The 13124-nt window shown below is 30.1% G+C and overlaps 2 protein-coding genes across 2 annotated transcripts; one reads left to right on the forward strand and one right to left on the reverse strand.

Moving 5' to 3' along the window:
- Positions 1–2822: 2822 nt before the first annotated feature.
- On the reverse strand, positions 2823–4654 carry LOC111417677 (juvenile hormone esterase-like). Its single transcript, XM_023050028.2, has 4 exons — positions 4430–4654; positions 4106–4382; positions 3678–4048; positions 2823–3627 (listed from the first exon to the last, which is right to left on the reverse strand). Exons 1-4 carry the CDS (start codon positions 4622–4624, stop codon positions 2845–2847), a joined length of 1626 nt encoding a protein of 541 aa, XP_022905796.2. The 5' UTR covers positions 4625–4654; the 3' UTR covers positions 2823–2844.
- Positions 4655–9141: 4487 nt separating this feature from the next.
- Positions 9142–11124, forward strand: LOC111417669 (juvenile hormone esterase-like). Its single transcript, XM_023050020.2, has 3 exons — positions 9142–9624; positions 9688–10067; positions 10116–11124. Exons 1-3 carry the CDS (start codon positions 9501–9503, stop codon positions 10896–10898), a joined length of 1287 nt encoding a protein of 428 aa, XP_022905788.2. The 5' UTR covers positions 9142–9500; the 3' UTR covers positions 10899–11124.
- The last annotated feature ends 2000 nt before the right edge of the window (positions 11125–13124 follow it).

Consider the following 13124-nt stretch of genomic DNA (forward strand, 5'->3'; position numbering starts at 1 on the left):
ATTGTTATTAAAATTTCAGTGTACACTTTTTGTTTTACATAACCCCAAAAATAAAAATCCGGACTTCTTGGCGGCCATGGTTGCGGACCATATCTAACAATCCATTTTTTTCTACTAATAACGTATTTAAATAATTTCTAATTAAAATGGTGGAATGTGGGCCGCAATCATCTTGTTGGAAATATAATTTATTGCCTTTTTCTAAATCCACGCCGTGAAGATAATTAAATAAACAATTTTCAAGTATTTCCAAATATCACAAAACAGCACACCACACATTCACTTTCTGGGAATACTGGTGTTCACAAGCTATGCGATAATGTGGATTAGTCTTTGACCAGAATCGACAATTTTGTGATATAACCACTCCATTAGTGGTGAACGATGCTTCGTCCGATAATATTATGTTTTTTAAAAAAGTTCTGTCTCTCAAAATTTTGTACCCAAGCCACAAACAATAATCTAAACGTTTTGCTTCATCACCTAATTCGATAGTGTAGTTAAATTTTAGTTTATACGGCAATATTATATTTTCTCGATAAATTCTTTGTAAATGGGATTTACTTATACCGACTTGAACTGCCCTTTTTCTTAACGACACCGTAATCCATTGCGTTCGTTACTGCAACAATCGACCCCGCATCATGTTCATCTAAAAGCTTTTTTCCTTCCTTTTATTTTCCACATTGCCCGTTTCCGAAAATTTTTTAACAACTCTCTTAATTGTTTTTTTTATCTACTAAAAATCAACACTTTTCCTCAAATTGCCTTAAAACTGCATTGAAACTAATGTTCCCCAATCCATAGCACTGCACTATAAATATTTTATGTTGTAATGTAAACATGATCAATAAATATTTGACAATAGGCTATAGCTAAGCTATCAAATGATAATTGTTAGTTCACTCAGATCATTTGTTTTTATTGTAAAACGGAATATTAGAAAAAATTTTTCAAGAAAAAACTCAAATTAATAAAATTCGGCATATCGCTATAATTTAACATAACAAACATTTTATCTTAATCAACTTTTGTTGTACATTGCTCAGAAAGACGACTTTACCTGCACCGGTTAACATACTTCTTGCGTTTCTTTGGTACTTTGAGGTAGGGATGTTAGGGAGCTCCGTAACCGTAACCGAAACTATCGGATATCCGATATAAAAAATCATCCGTAACCGTAACCGAATCCGAAATAAAAGTTTCGGATAATATCGGATAGGGGCGAAGCCTAATTGACTAAATTTAATTCTGATTTTATTATTTTCTTTGAATACGAAATTACTGATTCAGTATAAGTAATAATTTTATTATTACATTTTCATTTTAGGTGTTTTAGATAACACTCAATATAATTATTTATATTCATTTTTATTTTAAATAGCTGTAATAAATAATTACTCACAGACTGATTGAGATTCCTGCCAAAAAACTTATAAATAAAACCACTTTATTACCTATTTGTATTTTACTTTTGAAATTCTTTAAAAAATTAATATCCGTAACCGAAATTATCCGAAACTAACGGGTAATCCGAAATAATTTATTATCCGTATCCGTAACCGTATCCGGTATAATAATCATTCCTAAATCCGTATCCAATCCGTATCCGAAATTTCATATCCATAACATCCCTACTTTGAGGATATTTGACGTAAAACTAGGTTATATTTCGTTTTATGACATCCAGACTTTAATTGCAAAAGATGGAATTTGAATTCAAAAATTTATCGTCAATTATACCTTACGGGGACACAATCCGGGGACACACTGTATATACACGATTTTAAGAAAAGAAAACAACAATTACAATTTACTTAATAGTTGATTCTTAATAAATAAAAAATTCTTTTATTATTCAATAACAACACTAAGCCAATTTTTCAACCGTTACCTATACTAGCAAAATCTTTAATAAGAAAATTTCATTTCTTATATTGACTTTTTTTCTTTATAAATATTTTTTGATAAAATATGATTAATTCATAAATTTAATATACTTCTACCCAATTTTTATTTCATTTCTAAAAAAAAAGTGATTGAAGTTGCAATTTTAAATCCGTCTTAGCTCCAGCGTATACCGACCGTTAACCTACCGTCCACCATTTACCTGGCCAATTGCATTTCGACAGGTAGTCCACGAAGATACGTTGGTTTTTCCGGCGAAATTCCGCATTTTGTTTAATTTTTATGCGAAAAACTAATAAACCGATATTTGATTGTGAGCTACCGTTGGATTCCTATTGTTTTCATCTTTCGGAAGATACCATAATATACTGGGTGTTCCATTTAAAAAAACAAAGTTGTTCTATTTTCCGGAAAAACTAAAAGTGATGCAAAATTTTCCATAAGAAAATATTTGTGTTGATAAAATATAGAAACTGACGTTTTTTTATTCATATTTATATCTCAATCTGTTCGGAAGTTAAACCAGGGGGGGGGTTACTTTACGCTAGCACTGCATATGAATTTTTGGTGAGATCTAATATTGCGATCTGATGTATTGGTGAATATTACATAACCATGATATTGGGCTAGGACCTCGCAAAGCCATAAATAAATTAAAATAAAAAAAAAACCTGTTATAATACATTTATATCCCTTAATACATTCTATAATATAAATACGGCCTTATAAATCAGGAATTAATGTGTAAATTTTTTGTCTTTTATAACTTTTTTTGCCATAAAGACGTCAATATATTTTTTTTTACATTTCCTTTTTTCATCATGTTCAAAATACATAGTTACATGAATATAGCGTTAAATTCTTTCAAATGCATAATATAAGGAGATACTTCTATATTATAAAAACGAAAGATCGAAGGTTAAACGATTTTATTTCTTAAACTCCGTATCTTTCAAATATATCCAACCAAAATTGAACATTAACATCATCAGGATCAACTCCACTTTTATTTTCATTCGATCCAATATCAACATAATTCATAACCCCATCGCTTACAGATTTCCAATCATCGTCACCTAAGAAATTGGGATTCGAATTTTTAGCAAAATTAGTCCACATTTTAACAACCCTGTTAACTGCGAAATCTTCAACGCTGTTCTCTTCAATTTTAGGAGTAATAAAAGTGTTAAGCATATACGATAAATCATCACAATGACTTGCACCTTTATAACTCATTGAAATTTCATCGCGATTTTTATAAACGTTCATTGCAGTATCGGCTGAAAATCGATAAAAATAAATTGGATTTTCGTTCGTTTTTGCGTGTTCTAAAGCAGCTTTTCTTCCCGGCAAAGCAAACCAAGTGTCTCGATAAATATCAATGAAAGGTTGCAAATTATCTGGTGGTGATTCGTCGCCTTCATAAAATCTTCTTAATTCTTCCCCTAATTCAAGTGCTTCGGGTGTCCCTGGTGAAATTCCTAACTCATCAGGTACAAAAGCAAAAAAATCGGTTAATGGTGTAATTTGTCCGGTTAAATTTCTCAAGAATTGTTCAAAATAAATTCCTTCCGCGTCTGTGTAACCAATTAATAAAGGTACTTTATTATAATTTCCTTCTTTGATAAGATTTAATGGCTCATCGATAAGAAAAGCAGTCCCATCCGTTTGTTTTTCAACAATTGGAACATGAAATCCACCCCAACGCATTGGATTATTCTAAAATTGCCCCCAATAAAAAAAAATTAATCAAATTTAATTTGTGTTACGATTGAAAGAAGTTGAAAAGCACCAAAAATAGTCGCTGCAGGTAATAACTGCAAAGTTAATAACATATTTGAAACATCATCGGTGGAAATTTGAAGCACTTCGGCTAATAATTTTCCATTATTTGGTACACCAACAAACCAAGGACTTGTTGCCACTCCACTTTGCATGATTGCATTTGAAAATAATCCTTTGGATTGCGGGGAAAGGACGTGAAGATGAACGCAAGCTCCACCAGCGCTTTGCCCAAAAATTGTTACTTTATCTGGATCACCACCGAAATACTTAATATTCTTTTGGACCCATTCCAAAGCTAATCTTTGATCTTTTAATCCTGCGTTTCCAAAATTTAAATCGTCTAAACTAAAAAATCCTAAAACGTATTTTAAGTTTTATAAATTATCTTATCAAATTATTTTATTAAAATCACCAAAAATATTAAGGCGATAATTTAAAGTGACCAAAAGTACATTTTCTGGAATTAAAAACTCCGGGCTGTAATAATCTTGTCTTCCAGATCCGGTTATGAAAGATCCGCCGTGGATAAAAACCATAACGGGAAGATTTGTTGCGTTTAAACTTGGAGTGTAAACGTTTAAATATAAACAATCCTCTTCACCAATTAAATTTTCATCGAATTGGTAACAAAAAGGGAGATCACTTGTTGCGTCTTTGATTCCATCCCAAGGATCGTTTGGGATGGGATCCTAAAAAAAATTATTTACTTAAATATTTAATTAAACATTAAATTTACCTTGAATCTAAGATTTCCAATTGGTGGTTTTGCATACGGAATACTTTGGAAACTAAAAAATTCATTGCCGAAACGATCGTTTTTGATGGTTCCTCGTAATATTCCATCTGGTATTGAGTTAAGAATTTCAGCTGAAGTAATTGAAGAGATTGTTATAATAATAATACAGGTTAAAATTAGTTTTGCTCGACACATTTTGTATTTATAACGTTTCTATGATTGACAGGGAATACTATAATCTGATCAGCACTTAAGTGATATATACTGATAAATATATAACGATAATAAAATGTTTATAGTTCATTTGTCAGGTTACGGAAAGTTTTAAACAAAAGTTGTTTGTAAATTTGTCTAAATGGAACGTCCTGAATGTTTTTAACATATTACGATTACAACTAAATTTAGTTATCCAACTGTATATCATTATGGTTACAATTTATGGTGCATTTCTGAAATGATACCCTATATTGCCACATTATTGCCATATTTGAATAAAAATGAAATTAATAAGAAAGCTGATAAGATATGTCAACTTATTTGGATCCAAGATACAAAATGAACTTTTTTGATGCTGATTTAACTAACGAAGCAACTCTAACAAGAGGATACTTTAATTAAGGATCCTTCAAAAAATTAATTTTATAGCAAATTTTGCAAGTTATCGATGAAAATTGCAACATCGAAAATTTTATCAAAACTTCAAATATTATTTTCTCAAAAACTAAAAGTTATTTTTCAAAACAGGTTAATTAATTGGACAGAGGACACTATGGGCAACTTTCATACTCATATTCCAAGAACTGAATTTTATACGAATTTTTGAAACTTAATCGGCGAAAATTGAAAATTCGAAAAAATTGTCGATCACTTCAAAAATTTATTTCTCAAGAACTAAAAGCGATTTTTCAAAACGGCTTTTTGCATTAAAAAGAGTATACTTTAATTAATAATTGGTGATGTTTCCACAATGATCCTTCAAAAAATGAATTTTATAGCGAATTTTGTAACTTATCGATGAAAATTGCAACATCGAAAATTTTATCAAAAGTTCAAATATTGTTTTCTCAAAAACTAAAAGTAATTTTTCAAAACGGGTTGGTTCATTGGAAAGAGGACACTTTTATTAACACTTTGGGAAATTTTCATACTCATATTCCAAGAACTGGATTTTATACAAATTTTTAAAACTTAATCAACTAAAATTGCAAAATTCGAAAGAATTGTCGATCATTTCAAAAATTTATTTCTTAAAAACTAAAAGTGATTTTTCAAAACGGCTTTTTGCATTAAAAGGATACTTCAATTAATAATTGGTGATATTTCCACAAGGGTCCTTCACGAAATTAAATTTATAGCGAATTTTGCATGTTCTCGATGAAAATTGCAACATCGAATATTTTATCAAAACTTCAAATATTGTTTTCTCAAAAACTAAAAGTAATTTTTGAAAACGGGTTAGTTCATTGGAAAGAGGACACTTTTATTAACACTTTGGGAAAATTTCATACTCATATTCCAAGAAATAGATTTTATACGAATTTTTAAAACTTAATCGGCGAAAATTGAAAAATTCGAAAAAATTGTCGATCATTTCATAAATTTATTTCTCAAGAACTAATAGTGATTTTTCAAAACGGCTTTTTGCATTAAAAAGGGTATACTTTAATTAATAATTGGTGATATTTCCACAAGGATCCTTCAAGAAATTAATTTTTTAGCGAATTTTGCAAGTTATCTATGAAAATTGCAACAAAACTTTAAAAATTGTTGTTTCGTCTTTTTTAGTCAAAGCCTGAAAGTTGATGATATTCATAGAACTAAGTAAATTAAGTAGAACTAAGGCTTTCCCATAAGTTTTTTAAATGGAACACCCGGTATATTATGTGCTGGTTGAATTGCCCATCAAGAGACATTTAATTTATATTATGTACTAGCTGTATCCTGCGCGCGTTGCTACTCCACCTACTAAAATAAATTTGAAGGAGTGACATTACGCAAATATTCAATTCATTTTGAGTCATTTTATTGATTTTGAAGAAATCAATAAAATGACTCCTCTTCGTGGGCTCATGCACAACAACATTGCTAAAGATCATCACATGATCAAATGCATAGTTTACGACTCTATAAAGGATATACAGACATAGATATCATATGTCCAATTTTAGTAGTTTTCGTGATATTTATAATTGAGACAAGTAATGGAATATGTAATTGTTCTATCATTTAATTTTACTCTATATTTTTCACTTTTTGGTTATTTTTTTATCAAAAATAATAAGTGTTATGAAAACTTAATTAATATTTTACTAACTCATTATTTCTGTTCATGTTTTAAATCGGTTTGCCTATTAATTAGGTTAATAGCTACTTGTTGTGCAATGTTTATAGTTTGTTTCTGCATTTGGTTCAAATAGCTTACTGAATTGTTTAATAAATGCTAATAGTATTAATTAAAGTTAAATTAAAGTACTGTTTAAATAATGTTAAACCAGTACCAATTAAAGTACCAAAGAAATTGACAGACGTCAATAACCATGTCTAACCTCGTCTTAAGCATTCGTTCTTGTGCCCATTGACAAAATATTAAGCAATTTTCAAAATCACCATCAAAAAGCTGTTGATGAAATGACATATGGTATGAATGATACTTGTTCCGAGTTCTTTTTCTTGCTTCCACATTTCCAGTGTTAGTGTAATCATTTACAACTCTGTAAAAGACTCTTCTCGAAGACGTATTTCGATCAGGAAAACACTCACGATACAAAACTAATATGCTATTAGCAACTTTTCTGCCAGTTTCTCCGTAAATAAAAATCATTTCGACTTTTTTGCCACACTTAGAGTATCCATGATTTAATAACTTAGTATAAACACTTTGCCTTGATGCAAAACGATGGAATGAATTCAGTATTTGTTGCCAAGCAGCTTTTATGCTAATTTAGTTTTACCTGCTACATTTTAAAACAATTCAACCAACGAAGTCTTTGAAAGTAATATTCTGGAAATGCCGGCATCAGCAGTTCCAAACTCTTGTTTCTAGCTTTCCAAGAATTCTTTTTAATTTTCCAAGAATTAAAAAAGTTTTATCGCTATATAGTTTCTTTCTTCATACAGAAGAACTTTTGTTTGGATAGTTTTTATGTTAAATGAAGAGTTTTCAAGATATTCGCTTGCCTCATGTTAAATGGACCATGCTGCATATTATCATATTTTCTAATATAGCTAGAAAATACGAATCCAATGATACTCTACTGTAATGTAACCATCACGGAAATTGTATATCAGACCCTTAACAACAAAAAACCTTACTAATAACTTAGAAACTTATCTGTTCTCAGTACCAAAACGAAAAACACGTCTACATATCTACCAAACGCATACGCAAGTAGGACATTGAATCATAATACTGATCGCCGCAGATCTAGAAGATAATAAGTATATCAGTGAAAAAGACAAAATCTATTAGGATGAAAACGAATTAATGATATCATTGAATTAGAAGGAAGGCAACACAAATATTTAACCCACAAGAATGTTCCTTGTAGGCAAGCGACAGATTGTAAAAGTATTTATGATATTCTAATCAAATTAAAACAAATTGACAGAAGTTATTATGCGAAGATTTGGTGACAAATACGACACAATCAAATGGAACAAAGTCAAAACCATGATTAGGTTCAATACTTCAATTAACTTCGATCACCGAATTGTTTGAAAAATAGCCTTTTTACAAAAATCCATTTGGGTTGCGCTTAATATAAAAACATCGATTCGTATTTTTTTGTGCAGACTGACATGGATTTTATGGCACCGTTTGGAAATAACCATAATAATTTATTATTTCTGAGCGAAATGCCGATGTTCGTGAAGATAGATTTTAGGCGCATGGTTACTTTATTCTTGCATTTCTTCACAAATTAATTGAATTTATTATAATAACTCAAGGTGGTGATGCAGCAACTTTGCGGGCTTCTTCATGGATATTTTGCGTCCAACCAAAAACTTACCATTAAAGATTCACAAGAATCTTCTTGTACAAGTGTCCCAAATTCATTGTTCACATAAGCTATCTCCGAAACTGTGTCATGATCTCGTTTTTTTTGAGAAACTACTATGTCGAAAATTCCTAACAGCTATCGTCTTATGTTTTCGCCCTATTGGCAAAATTACAGAAAAAATGATCAACTTTTGAAACAATATCTGTGAACTCATCCACTAAACCAGCGTTTGTCAATCTTAATGATATGCATTTTGCAAACCAAATGCTTCCTTATTAATCAGCCACAAAATCTAATTTTCAACAAATATTCCACACATTTTTTATGGTACTATCTTTTAGTTTATAGTATCTTTTGAGTGTTTTGGCTTGATGTAAGAGTCGCTTCAGATGAATCTGATAATTCATTATCACTTGTAATGAATAATAATACAAAAACAGCTTAATAAACTTCTCGAACACTTGAACCAAAATAGGCCTAATATTAAACGGGGGCCCCCCTAGGTTATCAAGTGACTTTTACGAATAGTAAGTATATAATAAAGCGCACCATATAGCTACTATGTAGAGAATAAGAAAATATTTTAAAATCTCATCTGATATAAAAATATAAACCAGATCAATCTTATCCAAATCTATAATTAGTACACACTCGAAAAATATCTCCTATTATTTAACTCCAAAATCAACGTAATAACTTTAATAAAAATGTTGCCACCGATTAATTACGTGCTATTTTCATTCTTAACCATTTTTTTAGTTGGTTCCTATTCCCAAGAAATACTCGTAACAATACCAGATGGGACCTTAACAGGACGTCTAAGATATGATCGTTTTGGAAAAGAATTCTACAGTTTCCAAAGTATACCATTTGCAAAACCACCGGTAGGACATCTTAGATTTAAAGACCCAGTTGCGAACGAACCATGGCTTGGAATTAGAGATGCCACCCAAGATGTACCCGAATGTGTGCAAATTTCAGGTTTAAATATAGTCGGACAAGAAGATTGCTTGTATTTGAACGTTTACACTCCAACTTTGCACAAAAATGAATCAAATCTTTTACCGGTTATGGTTTTTATACACGGAGGTGCTTTCACGGTTGGATCTGCACGAGATAGCCTCTACGGACCTGAATTTTTAATCACCGAAGATATCGTTATGGTTCATTTAAACTATAGACTTCACATGTTTGGTAAATATTAATTATAATTTAAATACTACGTTTAATTAACTGAATTTATTTATTACAAAAAAGGTTTCTTTAGTTTGGATGATCCTTCTTTTGGAGCTCCTGGAAATGCTGGTTTGAAAGATCAAAGATTAGCTTTGGAATGGGTTCAAAAAAACATAGAATATTTCGGTGGTGATCCAGATCAAGTAACAATTTATGGACAAAGCGCCGGTGGTGCTAGTGTACATCTTCACGTCCTTTCTCCGCAATCCAAAGGATTATTTTCTAAGGCAATTATGCAAAGTGGTGTGGGAACTAGTCCTTGGGTGACGGGGGTTCAAAATAACGGATTATATTTAGCTCAAGTGTTAGGAGTAACCACTGATGATGCTATGGAAATGTTTCTGACTCTTCAATATCTTCCACCTCAATTTATTATACAAGGATTTTTACTTCTATCTCTAGTAATTTCGTAATTTTTTCATTTTTAAATTTAATTTTGATAATTTTAGATTTATCCCATGCGTTGGGGAGGTTTTAATATGCCAACTGTAGAAAAACACAAAGAGACAGCTTTCTTACCGGATAATCCAATGAAAATTCTTCGAGAAGGAAATTATAATAAAGTTCCAATGATGATTGGGTACACAGACGCGGAAGGGATTTATTTTGAACAATTACTTCGGGGTGCAACGGGAGAACCCCAACCAGTCACTGACTTTTTTGCTTTTGTCCCCGATGAGTTAGGAATTTTACCAGGGACACCAGAAGCGCTTAAATTGGCGGAAGAAATAAAAGAATTTTATCAAGGCGATGTTGAAATTAGCCCTGACTACATGTTACCTTTCATTAATATTAATACAGACACATTTTTTGCTTTTCCTGCTAGAAGAGCTGCTGTTGAACATGTTAAAAATAATGAATATCCCGTTTATTTTTATCGATTTTCCGCCGATACTGAATTAAACATTTTTAAGCAGAGGGATTCGATTTCGATGGGATTTCTAGGTGCTGCTCATGCAGATGATTTGGGATATTTATTTAAAACGGTTATATCACCAGAAATTCTTAACGGTTCTGTAGAAGAGATTGCCCTCCAACGTGTTATTAGAATATTTGGCAGCTTTGCTAAAGATTCACATCCTTTAATAGAGGGTGATCATTGGGAACCGGTTGTTGATGGAGTTTTAAATTACGTGGATATTGGGACATCTACAGATATTTCCGGAGTTAATCCTGATGAAGAAAATATGAGTTTTTGGTTGGATATTTTCGAACGATTTGGTGTTCTATAAAAATATTTTGTTACTTTTTTCTGAATTACATTTCTTACTTACCATAAATAACCTTTCCACAATTTTTGTATTTCAATCTGCATTTAATCAATTTGACATTAGGATAAAAAATTTAGAAAACTTCGCGATTTTTTTTTTAATTATTTTTATAATACAACCGAATGCGTATTATACGTTATCTTAAAGAAGAAATCATCAGCTTTCATTTGAGACCAATTACATTTTTTAATTACTATAAATAACCGTTCCACGATTGTTTGAGTTTCAACTTGCATTTAATCAAATTTTATATTAAGATGAAAAATTTAGACAACTTTGAGATTTTTTTTCTAATTATTTTTATAACACAAACCAATATGTATAATACATCATCTTAAAGAAGAAATCATCAGCTTTAATTTGAGACTAATTACATTTCCTAATTACAATAAATAACCCCTCCACGATTTTTTGAGTTTCAACCTGCATTTAATCAATTTGACATTAAGATAAAAAATTTTGAAACTTTCGCGATTTTTTTTAAATTATTTTTATAATACAACCCAGCATATATTATACATCATCTTAAAGAAGAAATCATCAGCTTTGATTTGAGACCAATTACATTTTTTAATTACTATAAATAACCCTTCCACGATATTTTGAGTTTCAGCCTGCATTTAATCAATACACATTAAGATGAAAAATTTAGAAAACTTCGCGGTTTTGTTTCTAATTATTTTTATAATACAACCCAACATATATTATACATCATCTTAAACAAGAAATCATCAGCTTTAATTTGAGACCAATTAAATTTCTTAATTACCATAAATAACCCTTCCACGATTTTTTGAGTTTTAACCTGCATTTAGTCAATTTGACATTAAGATGAAAAATTTAGAAAACTTCACGATTATTTTTTCTAAATATTTTTACAATACAACATACAACCCAACATGTATTATACATCATCTTAAAGAAGAAATCATCAGCTTTAATTTGAGACCAGTTACATTTTTTAATTACTATAAATAACCCTTCCACGATTTTTTGAGTTTCAACCTGCATTTAATCAATTTCATATTAAGATGAAAAATTTAGAAAACTTCCCGACTTTTTTTCTAATTGTTTTTATAACACAAGACAACATGTATTATACATCATCTTAAAGAAGAAATTATCAACTTCAATTTGAGACAAACTACATTTCTTAATTACCATAAATAACCATTTCACGATTTTTTGCGTTCCAACCTGCATTTAATCAATTTGACATTAAGATGAAAAATTTAGAAAACTTCGCGGTTTGGTTCTAATTATTTTTATAATACAACCCAACATGTATTATACATCATCTTAAAGAAGAAATCATCAGCTTTGATTTGAGACCAATTACATTTTTTAATTACAATAAATAACCCTTCCACGAATTTTTGAGTTTCAACCTGCCTTTAATCAACTTCACATTAAGATGAAAAATTTAGACAAATTTGCGATTTTTTTTCTAATTATTTTTATAACACAACTCAATATGTATTATACATCATCTTAAAGAAAAAATCATCAGCTTTGATTTGAGGCCAATTACATTTCTTAATTATTACCCTTCCACGATTTTTTGAGTTTCAACCGGCATTTAATCAATTTCACATTAAGATGAAAAATTTAGACAAATTTACGATTTTTTTTCTGATTATTTTTATAATACAACCCAACATGTATTATACATCATCTTAAAGAAAAAATCATCAGCTTTAATTTGAGACCAATTACATTTCCTAATTACAATAAATAACCCTTCCACGACTTTTTGAGTTTCAACCTGCATTTAATCAATTTCACATTAAAATGAAAAATTTAGACAAATTTGCGATTTTTTTTCTAATTATTTTTATAACACAATCAAATATGCATTATACATCATCTTAAATAAGAAATCATCAGCTTTAATAGACCAATTACATTTCCTAATTACAATAAATAACCCCTCCACGACTTTTTGAGTTTCAACCTGCATTTAATCAATTTCACATTAAGATGAAAAATTTAGACAAATTTGCGATTTCTTTTCTAATTATTTTTATAACACAATCAAATATGCATTATACATCATCTTAAATAAGAAATCATCAGCTTTAATAGACCAATTACATTTCCTAATTACAATAAATAACCCCTCCACGACTTTTTGAGTTTCAGCCTGCATTTAATCAATTTCACATTAAGATGAAAAATTTAGACAAA

The sequence above is a fragment of the Onthophagus taurus genome, chromosome 7, assembly GCF_036711975.1.
Source record: "Onthophagus taurus isolate NC chromosome 7, IU_Otau_3.0, whole genome shotgun sequence".
In the NCBI taxonomy this organism is placed as follows: Eukaryota; Metazoa; Arthropoda; class Insecta; order Coleoptera; family Scarabaeidae; genus Onthophagus; species Onthophagus taurus.